Source organism: Marmota monax, unplaced genomic scaffold (assembly GCF_021218885.2).
Source record: "Marmota monax isolate L192 unplaced genomic scaffold, Marmota_monax_Labrador192_F-V1.1 WCK01_AAM20220418_F8-fsc00258, whole genome shotgun sequence".
Classification (NCBI taxonomy): domain Eukaryota; kingdom Metazoa; phylum Chordata; class Mammalia; order Rodentia; family Sciuridae; genus Marmota; species Marmota monax.
In genome coordinates, this window is record NW_026692172.1 from 413,457 (window position 1) to 427,961 (window position 14,505).

The window sequence follows — 14,505 nt, forward strand, 5'->3', positions numbered from 1 at the left end:
TTTAAGCTTAAATTTTTATTGATAACCTCGGGACAAATACATTAATAATAATTCCTTATAGATATATAACATTTTACAATTTTGAAAGAACTTTCACATACACCAATTAAACCCTCACAACATCCCTGTGAGGTAGGCAGGGTAGGTGTTATTTTCTATTACTAATGAGAACAAGGCTCAGAGGTGAAGTAAGGTCACACAGTTGGTAAATGATGGAGCCAGGACTAGAACTTAGGCCTTCTGATATGCTGCCTCCCTGAGAACATTCAAGTAATGATATCCATGCTATATAATGAAAATTTCTCTCCTATGATGTTGATCAGATCCATTTTTGTAAGTTTTTATATCACCTTTCTCTAATATGCCTAAACATTCAAACTGATAAGACATTTCTTCCGTTTCTGGACTATTTCTTAGATGTATCAAGCACCATCCTAAGATGAAACTTACGATTAAGTTTTGAGGATCCTTGGCTACAACTGCTTAGATTATCATATGAAGATTTATTTCAGAAAATTCTGCCTAAATATTTCCATGTCATACATGTCAAACTGAAACCAAACATGCCTGTTTTTATTCTCAAAAGCTTTGTGATCTTTCCCAGTAAGACTTTTATGTATATAAATGGAAAATACGGGGAAGTGTTTAGCAATATTACTGGGAAACCTGTATACAGTGCATCTAAATGCAAGTCACATGACACTAATTTGTTTTCCTTGGCCTTAACAGAAAAGGAGGAGAACCATTATATTCTACTTTCAAGTTTGATCCCATCTCATGTGTGAAATCCTTAGCAACAAGCTATAAAAATGATCTGAATTATACCAATAGGAGGACTCGAGCAGTAGTGACCAAAACATATACGTATGTGGTACGAATAAAACACTTGCTCTTCAGTGGTTCATCTAGGTCCAGTGTAAATTACTTCAAGGCAGATTTTAAGCTATATCATCTCTTTTAAATTTTAAAATGTGAAATATGGTAGAGTTATCAACTTGGAATATGACTGAATGTAAATGACCCCCAAACTACCTTTCAAGCAGACTAAAGCTCCAAAGATACGAAAGGCAAGGGATAAAACCTAGTTTTTCTAGTATGGAGTGAAAAGAGCAACTGCAAAACTGCAGGTTCAAGTGAACCATAGAATATCGAGCATGTTTAAAAACATGAAAATGACCTGTATTATCAGGAATGATATTTTGAAAATTCCAGTTATGACCTTTTACATTTAAGAGTAATAGGGATGAACCTAAACCTGTGGGGGATCTAGAGAGGGAGTTGGGATGGGAAGTTAGGGAAAACCAAGAAAAACCTTAAATACATTCATCCTTCCAAAAAATGTTTTCTAAATAGACTTGGTCAAAAAAGTTAGTGACAATTAAAGTGACTATTTTATCTTACAAAACAAAGTAGAACTTTAAATGCAAGTTAGAAATTAATAGATTAGTCCACTGACCAGGCTGTAGAAACTTAAATGTAAGTGCTGCTGTCAATAATACATGGCAGAAAACTGCTTCCAAAAATAGAATTGCTGTGGTAGGACTAAACATTAATGGAACTAAAGAAACAAGTACTTTTGTACTTTAAGCCTAATTGAAAAACATTTGTACTCTTAAAGAAATCTAACAGTTTGAATTAATGTGAAAAATACTGCAGCTACATTTAAGTTTTCTAAGAAAAAAAATGTTAAGATCTACAATGTTCTAGTACAGTATATCAGCTGAAAACCAACTACACACTTCTTAAATGGATGTAGACTAGACTCTACCCTTTACATAGTATCATTGTCATCATCATCTTCATGTTTCCTCTTCATTGGGTTTGATTCATTGCCTGTGTTCTGTGATGAAACCATGTTGGTGGTAATAAGAATATTTTTGGGCCCAATCATTGAAGGATTAATCAGAACATTTTGAACTGCAGTTGTTGCAGGAACTGTAAACAAAGAAGAAAGCCCCCCACAAACCATGAATTACCCAGAATCCAAAATATACAGTCAAAAGTACACAACAAAGCTGAATGTAATTCTAATAGAAATTTCAGTAGCATGGAGTGCAACTACATCACAGAAGAAACAGGTAATTTACACTGCATTTTGAGTTGAATTAAATTTTTAAAATATTTTATTTTTCATTGGCAAATAGTATGTGATAAGGGTACAATGTGAGGTTTTGATCTGTGTATACATAAAGATTAAATCTAAAATGTATCTAATGCAAAGTTAAAAATGTTTTATTTTTACTACATTAAATTTCAATTAGTACATTGAATTGGTCATGAAAAATAGTACAGGCCTATGTTTAAGGCAAGGAAACATGCTTCTCTTACAGGCCAATATTTATATAAGTTGTTTATTGTATGTAGTTAGGGTTCAAAGGATGTGAAATCTCAACATACATATTAGTAAACTATGCTATATCAGAATTATATTATTCCAAACAATCTATATTTTATGAAGCGAGTAAAACAATTTTCATTTGAATTTATATTTGCATTCTGGATCACACACATACTCATTACTAAGTTTTATCATTTTGAGCTTTTACTATAAATGCTTGTCCCTGAGGATGCCTTAGATTTGTGGATGCTGACGGTTTTTACTTCATTGTATTCTTTTGAGATTCTGATAAGCATGTGGAATACTCTCCCCTCCCCCTGAAAATGTATACACAGGGAAAACTTAACACAATTTTAGAGGATTCATACACCATCTCTGAAGAATGCTGATTTACAGCATTACTGCCAACTTCCTGTTGATATTATATCAGTTTATTTCTTGCCACAGGAACACAAACTGTTCTATAATTGCAATTATTCATGAATTCTGACCCCCACCCAATCGTGTTACCTGGTTTGACAGGAGTGGACTGAGAAGGTGGAATCTGCACCGTAAATCTTTGGCTTGTCACTGACACTGGAGTTGCAACTTTATTTGGGACAGACACTGTTTGTGGGGTTGCTGTAGTTACAATCAACAGATCTTGTTAGTTAGATGAGTTATTTTTCAGACAAATATTCTATACTCCTTAACTTAGACTACCTTCAAAGCACAGAGAACTAGGGTAAAGTGAGAAGGTATCATTAGAAACAAGAGCAAAGTGATTTTTATTTGAAAATATTGTGGTTCTGGGAATTGGACCCACGGATGCTTGAACACTGAGCTACAACAACCCCAGCCCTTTATTTATTTATTTTTTTAATTTTGACAAAGAGTCTCCATAAGTTGCCCAGACTGGCCTTGAACTTTGTGATACTCCTGTCCCAGTCTCCCAAGTTGCTGGGATAAAAGCAAAGTAATTTTTAAAAAGCTTACAAACTTGTACAGATGCTATAAAATTGGACTTGGGGTATAGCTCACAACTCCAAATTCAGAATAGTATAGTAGTAAAGAATGTGGAGCTCTGGAGCTGGGCGTGCTGGCACAAGCCTATAATCCCAGCAGCATAGGAGGCTGAGGTAGGAGAATTGCCAAGTTTGAGGCCAGCTTCAGCAACTTAGATCCTGTCTCTAAATAAATAAATAAATAGGACTGGGGATGTGGCTCAGTGGTAAAAGTACCCCTGGGTTAAGTCCTCAGTACTCTACCCCATCCCCAAAAAGAAAAGAAAAACTCAGGTTATGGAGCCTACCTGCTTGAGATTGAATCCAGGCTCTATCACCTACAAGCTGGTTTTCCTTGGGCAAGTTCTTCTGCACCTCTGTTTTCTCATCTGTAAAATGAAGAGAACTGTATTTAAATTCATAAAATTCTTATGAGAATTAAGTAAGATAATCCATGTAAAACTTTGCAAACAGCATCTAGTATACAGTAAATACTAAATTTTAGCTACATGAAGCCATGAAGTAGAGTTTACCAGAATGAAGACTCAAATTTTCTGTATAAATTACTTTAGGTGTCATTTCATTTATTTATTTTTATATGTATATTGTTGATAGACCTTTATTTTATTTATTTATATGTGGTGCTGTGAATCTAACCTAGTGCCTTACTCTACCACTGAGCCACAACCCCAGTCCTAGGTGTCATTTTTAATATCTCACTTGCTGAGAATTAGATGTCTACTAGCCCATGAAGGTAAATCAACATGCACTTAATAAAAAGAAGCTGATTAAATACATACCTTGGGTCCCCAGCTGGGCAAGAAGTTTTACCTCTTGCCTCTGTAATTTCCCTAATGTGTCATAGGAGTCATATTAGTATCTTATTTCATTCACTAGCATAGAAGTCTTGGCTAACATTTTTTATCCTGGTGAGCATGTGGCTCTTGTGCCTTTTTCCTAACAGGTGTTCAACAAATGTTTGCTTAATGAATGGTTTTGCAATATTTAATATTTTAATTATTTTTTTAGTTGTGTATGAATTCAGTGACTTTGTTTTTATGTGGTGCTGGTATGGAACCCAGTGCCTCACACTTGTGAGGCAAGTGCTCTACCACTGAGCTCCAACTCCAGCCTCACAAGATTTAATATCTATGTTGACAATGCCCTCTCAAGAAATAAATCTGTGGAAGTGTGTCTGTTTCTAATGTTCTCCTTTAGTGATGCAGGCTTCCCATATATCCCTCTGGGACCAGCGGTCTACCCAGGGTGAGAGCTGCTTAAGACAGTATAACTAGCATCATCTCTAGGGACAAAGAGGAAGAATGTCTAAATAGGAGAAGAAAGCCCAAAGGTATCCAGAAATCTGGGTTCCAGTGATTTCTTTCCCAAACAGAATGTGAGATCTTCCTGATATAGCTCCATTTTTAGGCAAGTTTTCTCATATTAAGTAGTCCAGAGAATTTGGTGAAGCTTAATGAAGTAGTATATTTTGTCAAGAAAAAATTTATAGTTGGTTGATGTTTTCCTGGTGATTATCTTAATGAATTGAAATTTAGGCTTTAGAACTTAATAGATTAGATGTATAAGCCTTAATGTTTATGCAAATAATTTTTAAGATTAAAACATGCATCTTTAATAACAGTTTGAGTAACACCCTCACTATAGATCTGGAAAAAAAAAATAAAGCAGTACAAGAAATGACTAGGAATCAAGACTACAATTGAGACCTGAAGTTGGTTACCTTGCAAGTTGAAATTCAGCCTCAGCAAGTTAGTGAGGTCCTATGCAACTCAGCAAAACAATGTCTCAAAATAAAAAAGGGCTGGGGGTGTGGCTCAGTGTTTAAGAGCCTCTGGGTTCGATCCCTGGTATCAAGATAAAAATATTAGTATTGTCAAGTGAAGTAGCATGCTCTTGTAGTACCAGCTACTTAGGAGGCAGAATCAGGGGGATGCCATGAGCCCAGGAGTTAGAGGACTCCCCATCAAAACAATTAAAAATAAACACATGTGTATCCATAGATAAGAAGTATATGATCAAAAAGTTATGCAGATTTCTACCACAAAGGTCATATGTAGGTATTCAGGAGTGTACACCTGATTCTATACCAGACTGGTTTTAAAATGCTGAAATGTGAATTTATATCTTGAGAATAAGAGATGGTTCATACCTCAAAAATCAAATTGCTTACACTAGAATTATATGATAACTATAGGACACAAATTATAAGGAATGAGAACCATGAAATTGGGAAAGGGGATTTTTCTGAAAATACTTAAATAATTAGGTTATTTAAGAAACCCAGCAAAAACATATGGGGACCTAATTATGTTATTTGTTTTCCTCATCTAAATAATGATGACATTAAAAAATTAAATAATGGTTTCCAAATACCATTCTTCACTAAAAAGAACCAAGTCTCTTTGGAAAAGTAGTTGATTCTAGATCTGACAACAAACTATAAGATGGGCTTTGAACATCTTGTGTTAGAAAGAAAGAAATGTTCAAAGTATGATGGAGATCTACCAAAAAGAATATAGGGCACACGGATTGATGGAGCTCTCACTGACCACTATAGGACAACCAATAAAGGATAATCAGTACATTTGTATTTGTATAGGAAATGGAAATACCACAGCATAAGAGTAAACTCCTGTTTCTGGTATCATAGTTTATACCAACAACAGTGTTGAGCAATGTCCGATTTTATACTCATGGGATTTTATACTCTTATGGGATCAGAGAAACCTAGTGGCTTTCTCATTTTAAAATGAAGTAAAGTATGTTTATAGGTTTGTCAGAAGATGAGTACAATTATGAATGGCAACATACACATGGAAATTTTGAGTCACATTTTTACTTGGATTACAGTTCAAAACCAAGTGCTAAGGCACTTCTTTACAAGCCAGAAAAGCCATTTACCCCTTTTACTCACCTATAGTAGGAGTAGTAGGTCTGCTACTAACAGTACCAACACTTAACCGTGGAACTAGTCTTCCTTGGTTTGACCCCTAGAGGGGATTTAAACACAAGTTAGTTTCAATGTTGTTAAGATTTGATATGGAGACTTAACCAAGAGTGAAACTACAATTATTAATGTGAATTATTAGTGGATAATCCATGACAAGAATGTCTTATTTTTCTTCTATTAGTGTTCTAAAATCCAATATTTAATCTCGAGTTTTCACAAATGTATATACATGTACATATCTATGTAAACATAATTATGACTCTTAATTCTCTGTAGTGCTTATCTGAATAGGGATAACAGCTAACTTCCTTGTGATTTTTAATCTTCACTAGTCAATGTCTTAACCCCAAAAGAAATAAAATTCTCTTATAGCAAAATTTCAGAAACAAAGGCAGCCAAATGTGAAGAGAACTAATTTCAGTGGTGGGACAGCCTTAGGTCATATTTCAGAAAGCAGGCCTAATTTATGATGGTACAACATTTACTCTGTTATTAGACCTCACTAAAAAACTATGGTATAGTGTAAAGATGAATAGTTATGAGACCTGGTAATCATTCCTAGATTTGAAACTGATTCCATAAATAAGTCTAGGCACAGTTTCCTGATGTAAAAAAATGTCTACTGGATTAGATGAACACTAAAGTTCCTTCTAGCTCTAAAAGTGTTTTAAGATAATAGTAAATTATCTTAACCTTTAATTAGCTGTGTTACCTATACGAATTCGGTTTTTACAAATTCTCCTATCATATTCCACTTTCCAGGGGCTCACTCCTGCTAGACAAGTGCTCTGCCACTGAGCAACATCCCCACCCCCCTGTATCCCACCTTGTTAAAAAGCAAAGTTGACTAAAAGTTCTTACCTTTTTAATTAAGGACTTCAGTCTGTAGTTTGGAGCTGTTAAGCAGTATCTATCAGGTGGCAACCTAGGTCCTGAATATGGCTTAATCAGTGGCAAAGGTGTTTGATTTTTCTGTCTTGCAATATCCAGCAAAAACTAAAGAAAAAAAATCTTCATTAGAACTACAATTTAAAACCTTCTAAGTAAAAATAACTTGAAATAAACATTTGCTCACATCTCTCGGGGGAGGAGAGGTAAATGATTGGTCTGCACGACACTGGATTGCCAGTCTCACATCATCTGCATCAACATTAGGTTTCTTAGCATGGCTTGAATAAATTTTTGCATCATCCAGAATTGTAGTCACATATCCTTTAAGAACAAAATTTTTTTTCTTAAGTACATGAAGACAGCTTAATGGCAACTTGTCTTAGTTCCCACTAATTTCTGGAAAGTTTATGAATTTAGATTTTAATGGCTAATTGTTCTATACATAGGATAAGTTTTTAAACAGATATTACAATGTAAATACTACTACCCCTAGCTTGAGCTCCTTTTTAATGATTTATTTATTTATTTGCAGTATTGAGTGAACCCAGGGCTTCACAAATGGCGCTATCACTGAGGTACATTCCCATCCCTTTTTATTTTGAGACAGGGTCTGGCTAAGTTGCTGAGGCTGGGATACTCCTGCTTCAGCCTGACAAGTATCTGGGATTACAGTCGTGTGCCAACACACCCAGCATTTTAGTTATTTTTATATTAATAACTCAATATAAGTTGGTTGAAAATATTCTTATAATAAAGTGATTTATTTTTCAAATTCACATATTTGGCAAGTTTTTGGTTTTAACTTACGGAAAGCAAATTCCAGCATTTGATTTATAACTCTTGGTTCATACTCTGTGATTCCCATATCCTTCAAGATCTGTGCCATCACCTGTGGATTCAAATAAAAATGCCAGATGCAAAATCTAGGTATTGGAAATCAAGGCTGAACTGAAGGTAGTTGTTTGTATTTATGAGACAATGTTCCCATTCTCTGGGCTCCAAATTCCTGCTTCTCCTTGTCTTCCCAAGTGTCAGTGATCACACCAGATCAGTTATATGCTCTAGCTGAAAACTTTTTTTGTTTTTGGCAGGGCTGACAAAAGAAAAAGGTCGGGGTTGGCTTTTCCAGCAGAGGTTGGGTGGCTCCAGCTGGTTGTCATTTTCAGATGGAGCGGTGGGGGAAGCTAGCATCAGAACGCTGGACGCTGAGAGTAAGGGCTCATAGATGGGACGACGGGAAGAGGCGAGGTGGTGACGGCGGCGGCCCGAGGCCCCGGAGACAAAGCGTGGCGGCCCGGCCGCGCACTTGGTTGAACCACGACCCTTTGGAGGGGCTACGCGGGAGCTTTAGGAGAGCGCCCCTGGGGCCAAGGCAACCCCCATCGCCCCCTCCACCTGGTTGCCTTAGCTGGGCTGAAGCAGGCGCGCGAGCCCACCCCCTAGCCCTCAGTCTGGGTCTGCCTCACAGTTGACGGGCCTCGCCAGGCTTCACGCCTCGCCTCTCATCCTTCGCACTTACCAAAGCATCTCTAGGAGCGTTCTTGGGAGGCGCCATCTTGCCCGACTCCATGTTATCCAGGCTCTAGTCATCCGGGGAGAGAGGGCAGCTCGAGGACTCCGCGCTCAGGCTCCACCTCTGTAGGGGCGGAAGGCGGGGTTACCGCGCAGGCTGGCGGGCCTGCGGCTGTTTCACAGCTGCTACTCCTGGTCTGTGCGGTCCGTGGGAAACCTGGCTCTCCCAGAAGCTATCCGCGCAGCGCGCCGGCGCCCCAAAGAGTGGGGGCCGCCTCGGAGGTTTGGAAGAGGAGGGTAAGCCTTTCCCTGGTAGCCCTTCCCTACCGGGAGCTAAATAATACAGAAGAGCCTAGAACCTTCCAACGTTATCCACTGGCAAAGCACACCGAGTGCGTTGTCCTCTGAGGTCCTCCCTCACACCCTGCACTACCAGCCTGGCTCCTTCCAGATCCCAAAATTACTGCAGAGGCCCTGCCTTCACCTGCCTCACTGTTAGGAATGCCCAGTCAAGCAGAACACTCAGTTACATTCGACAACCAATACACTTGGGATATACTTTAGCATAAGTATGCCCCAAATATTGCATGGGCCATACTTACAGTAGATAATTATTTACTGTTGATCTGACATACCAATTTAATTTGGTGCCCTGGCCTTTCGTTTGCTAAGTCTGGCAGCCCTATCCAATAACCTGTTCTCCACACCCAGGACTTTGGTCAGTGGGACTTTGGTCATTTCTTGTTGCTCTCCAAGCCCTGTCTTCTGCATACTTCACATTGATGGAAAGCTAAAACCTTTTTTTAAGGTACTGGGGATGTAACCCAAGGGTGCTTTACTATTGGGCTCCATCCCCAGCCATTTTAATTTTTTTTTTTTTTTTTAATTTTGAATCAAGGTCTTGCTAAGTTGCTCAGGCTTACCTTGAACTTTGGATCCTCCTGCCTCAGCCTCTGGAGTGGCTAGAATTACAGGCTTGTGAGAGCTAAAAAAATCTTTACTTATCTCACTGAAGCCCCTAGAAACTTATCTCTTGGTCAGAGTAGCTCTGTCCCCAAGGAAGCCCACACAGGGACCTTCCTTGCCTTCCCGATTGCCCACCTCCTCCACACCCCCAATTCTTAGAAGAACCCTTGCGAATTTGTTGAGAACCAGTCATCCAGCCCTAGTTATTTTAAAAGGACAAACATCAGCTAACCATTTCTGACTTAGAATAGCTCAGAGAACTCCATTTTACTCCTGTATCCACCAATGCCCTAGCATCCTCCATTTCAGGATAAGGCACCATGACCGCTCAGACCGGAAAAGGAGCAGGTAGCCATGTTGCTGCTTTCCCTCACAAGCCACATGTAATGTAGCAGTAAGTCATGTTGTGGCGACCTCCCAAAGTTACACATCTGTTTCTCTGCATCTCCCTCCAGATATATCATGCTAACAAGTCTGAAACAACCGCCTTACTAAGATTACAAAAAGAGGACCCTAAAATAGGGGTCCCCCCCCCACATTCCTCATACAACCGGAGCGATCTCTTATTTATAAATAAAAAATATTGTTTTCCTTAACCCCCCCCCCCCCACTCAATAGCATCTCTCTTTCTGTCTTCCTCTACCCCTCTGATTTCCTGGGTTTAGTGGGCCCTTCAGGTTTGGGGAGCAATTTACCTCATCAGACTCGTCCGACTCACCCGCCCACCAGGTAGCCATCTTGAACTTTGAGCAGGTCCCCCAAGAACCACGTGTCTCAATACATTGTTTCCAGTGGGAGCACTTTACTGCCTTCTAACCATGCCAGACCTTTGTAAAAAAAAAAAATCCTTTTAAATAGGTACTATATATACAAGGTACAAAATTAAAAATAAAGGGAAAAAAATCCTCCCTCACCTGTTTCATCCACCCATTTGGCTTTCTCAGAAGGCATCACTGTTTATGTTTTTTGTCTGTATGATTTACAAATAGTTTATATCCTCTTCAACTGACTGAATTGTACTAAACTCTTAGGGTCACCAACATTTAGACAGCCAAACAGGAATACAGCTATACAAGGTGGGAAACCCCATAATATAATAAAAAGTCATTGCACTCATGTTCTTATTTGAAAGTAATTTTTCAGCATCAGATTTTGTATTATTTACTTTTCTATTAAGTAAATACTGCTATCTAAACATAACAGGATTCCTTAACAGTTCCAATTATTGCTGATTAATTTTAAGACTAATTAAATGATATGTGGAAGGAAAAGGGATTTTTGCAGGGGTCCCATCTGTGTGAGTGGTACCTATAGGATGGTTTCACCGTGGTCAGGGAGCACAGGCCTGGAGAGAGAAGAGAGCAGGGGAAGTAGCACTGTAAAGATATGGGTAAAGGGTAAAGGTGTGGATAATTGTAAGTTCACACCTGAATGACTAAGATAGTGAGGAACCCAGTCTTAGAGATGCTTTTAAGTTTTTATATCTGTCCTTTGACTTGAACCATTGAAATATAGCGTAGAACTGGAAACTGTAATCTGCGAGTGCAATTGAGCCCTACCTCTGACATGAGAAAACTAAACATGCATTTAAAGTGGATGTTAAGACAACATAAACTTATAAGCATCCAGAGCTGGAATTGTGGCTCAGTGCTAGAGTGCTTGCCTAGCATATGTGAGGCACTTAGTTCGATCCTCGGCATCACATAAAAAATAAATAAATAAAATAAAATTATCATGTCCATCTACAACTAAAAATTTTAAAAAATATATAAGCATCCAGTACTGGGACACAAAATTAGCTTATTTCTATTGCACTGAATGGTACTTATAGTCCTAGTACAATTGGCACTTTACCAGGATACAACTTCTTATAGGGACATCAAGCTTATGCTTGTCTGCTGAACAGTAGCTTATCCTGTGTACTTGAAATATTTGTTTGACATTTTCAGATAGTTAATGCTGCCCCCATCCAGCATGGGCAACTTAACCAAAGTCATTCCTGTGAATTTGGGGTGACACCAAAAGACCACGCAGACATGGAATACCTTTTTCTATGAGCTTCAGGATGGCTTCCCTGGCTCCCAACCTCAGGCTCCCACAAGGGGGTGAGAGGCTAAGGAGAGAGAGGGAGCACATGTTCTGGAGTTGGCTTTATTGGGGGATACTGTTTCTTAGAACATTCTATCAAAAAAAAAAAAAAAAAACAGGGGGGGGGCAAGGGGTAGGATTACAAAGGAATGGTGAGTGTGACCTCAATCCCACCATGTAATGCCTATGCCTGGAGCCACACCTCATTATCCAAGTGGAGGTAAAGCCCAAGTTATTGTGGGGTACAATAATTGTTCAGGACTTAAGGGTGTATATTTCCAGAGCAGCTCCCAACAATTTACACCTACTGTTGATCCAGTAAATCATTTTTTTTTTCTGAGAGTGATACCCAGAACCCCTTTGAAATGGAGCAAGCACAAGTTATTTGGGAGAACTTTCAGGAGAAATAACTGATTTCCTTTTCATATGAACGTTATGAACTGCAGTTCCCACCGTGAGAATAATACAACTAAAAAGTGGTTCTAAGTTTGTCTCTGACCTTAGCAGATGTCATATATGACACTATTTCTTCTCTGGAAGTCCAACAAGCTAGTCTAAATCCATTATCTACAATAATAACAATTTTAAAAACTAGTACAATTCATCAAGTCATATAGCCCTTGATTTCCTCTTGAATAGTCAAACAAATTTGTGTTTGACCTAAATAAATACCACAGAACAAGTATAACACTGTGTAACTAGCCACAAACAAACAAACACACACACAAAAAATTGACTCTATAAGAGAGACCCACCTGGATTCTAGGATACCCTTTAGATGCCTGGAGTTTATAATTGAGGCCCTCTGGCTTTGATGTTTGTTAGAAGGACTGTGTTAGCCAGCTTTTCAGCACTGTGACCAAAATACCTGATAAGAATGTGAGGGGCACTGGGTTTGATCCTCAGCACCACATAAAAATAAATAAGTAAAATAAAGTCATTGTGTCCATCTACAACTAAAGAGAAATATTTTTAAAAAAGAACAACTTAGAGGACAAAAGCTTAATTTGGGACTCATTGTTTCAGAGGCTCGGTCCATTATTGGCTGATTCCATTGCTCTAGGCCCAAAGGGTGAGGCAGAGGAAGAGCTAGTCAGCTCTTGTCATCTGGCATGTAGAAAACTAGTTGAGGAGCTAGAAACAAGCTATAGGCCACAGGGGCATACCTCCACTGACCTACTTCCTCTAGCCATGCCTCAGCAACTTAGCAAGGCCCTAAACAACTTGGCAAGACAACATCTCCAAATAAAATAATTAAAACAAAATAAAACAATTAAAACAAGCAGCAGCCCATTCAAATTATTAATCCACCAAATGGATTAATCCACTGATGAAGTTATAGCTCTCATAGTCTAACATTTTCACCTCTCAACAATGTTACATTCCCTAACACATATGCTCTTTGGGGTGGGTTTTAAAATCCATACCATAACATGGGCCAATAGTCATTTTGTTTCTGATAATGGCCTGTGTTAGTTTGGCAAAGTATCCTAATTGGTATTCATCTCATTTTGATCAGCAAAATTTTGGCAATGGTGAAAATCTGATTAACATGGATTGAAGTTTTCTGGCCTGACTTCATCTGCCTTGGGTCAAATGAGGTAACTGGCAAAAACGTATGCTCTGACATTCAGGAAATGGTCTAACACAGCTAGTCCTCAGTGTTGTTAGTAGCTTGCATGGTGCAAAGTTAGGTCATGCTATTCCCTTTTACAGACTCTCAAGGAACACCAATATCAGACAAAGTCACTCTGGTAGTATGAAAAATTGAGACATACCAAGACCTCTTTATAACTTTGTCTAAGCACAGACAAAAACAAGGTCACTATGACCTATAAAATACCAAACACATCTCTTGCTCAGATACTATGAGTGACTGCTATATTACCAATTACAGCTTTATCCTTGAAAACCTGCCTTCCATGTAGATGAGATTTATTATGATACACAATCAAAGTTGTCCTTCCTTCCTTCCTTCCTTGTATTGGGGATTGAACCCATGAGTGGTTTAGCACTGAGCTACATCCTCAATAATTTTATAATTGTTTTATTTTGAGATGGTGTCTTGCCAAGTTGCTTAGGGTCTTGCTAAGTTTCTGAGGCTTTTCTCAAACTTGCAATCCTACTGCCTCAGCCTCCCAAATCGATGGGATTACAGGCATGTGCCCAGCAAGTTGTCCTCACATTCTAATAATAGTTTCTTTTTTAGGTCTTCTAATGCCCTCTGAGATGTCCAGTAGTTCCCCATGGTGCATATTCTCTCTTGCTACAATGAATAATAAGCCTAGCTTGTTCAATGAGAAAAAATGTCCATGTTCTACTCCTGGGAGCCTGTGAATGTTAACCTTATATAGCAAAGGAACTTTGCAGATATGATTTAAGTTAAAGAGATTATTTGATATTATCTACATGGACCCTAAATGTAATCACAGATGACTTTATAATAGGGAAGCAGAGGAAGGTTTGACTATAAGAAAAAAAGAATGAGGCTTTGGATGTGGCCTAGTGGTAGAGTGATTGATTGCCTAGCTTGCACAAGCCCCTGAATCCTGTTCTATCCCCAGCACTGCAAAAAAAAAAAAAAAAAAAAAAAAAAAAAAGCAAGAGAGAAGGGAAGGTAATATGAAGATGGATGATGGAAGGAAGAAGTTGGAGTAATCCATGGGAAGGAGTCAGGAGCCAAGGAATGAACATGGCCCCTAGAATCTAGAAACAACATGGAAATGGTTTCTTCCCAGAAGCCTCTAAAAAAAAAT

The 14,505-nt window shown here is 38.5% G+C and overlaps 1 protein-coding gene across 2 annotated transcripts; it reads right to left on the bottom strand.

Moving 5' to 3' along the window:
* On the bottom strand, nucleotides 1-8,945 carry Taf9b (TATA-box binding protein associated factor 9b). Of its 2 annotated transcripts, XM_046421545.2 has the most exons (8): nucleotides 8,703-8,935; nucleotides 7,991-8,072; nucleotides 7,368-7,504; nucleotides 7,154-7,288; nucleotides 6,257-6,332; nucleotides 3,630-3,710; nucleotides 2,849-2,959; nucleotides 1-1,935 (listed from the first exon to the last, which is right to left on the bottom strand). In XM_046421545.2, exons 1-8 carry the CDS (start codon nucleotides 8,751-8,753, stop codon nucleotides 1,772-1,774), a joined length of 837 nt encoding a protein of 278 aa, XP_046277501.1. In that variant the 5' UTR covers nucleotides 8,754-8,935; the 3' UTR covers nucleotides 1-1,771. The 2 variants fall into 2 exon arrangements, with proteins under 2 accessions (XP_046277501.1, XP_046277509.1); XM_046421553.2 differs by lacking the exon at nucleotides 2,849-2,959 and having other exon boundaries at nucleotides 8,703-8,945.
* Between the last annotated feature and the right edge of the window lie 5,560 nt (nucleotides 8,946-14,505).

Coding starts and splice junctions, on each gene's coding strand:
- Taf9b (XM_046421545.2), bottom strand. CDS start 8,753: ATGGAGTCGGGCAAGATGGCGCCTCCCAAGAACGCTCCTAGAGATGCT. Junction 7,289..7,367: donor CCTCTCCTCCCCCGAGAGAT/GTGAGCAAATGT, acceptor TTTTTTCTTTAG/TTTTTGCTGGATATTGCAAG. Junction 2,960..3,629: donor CTGGATTCAATCTCAAGCAG/GTAGGCTCCATA, acceptor TTGTAACTACAG/CAACCCCACAAACAGTGTCT.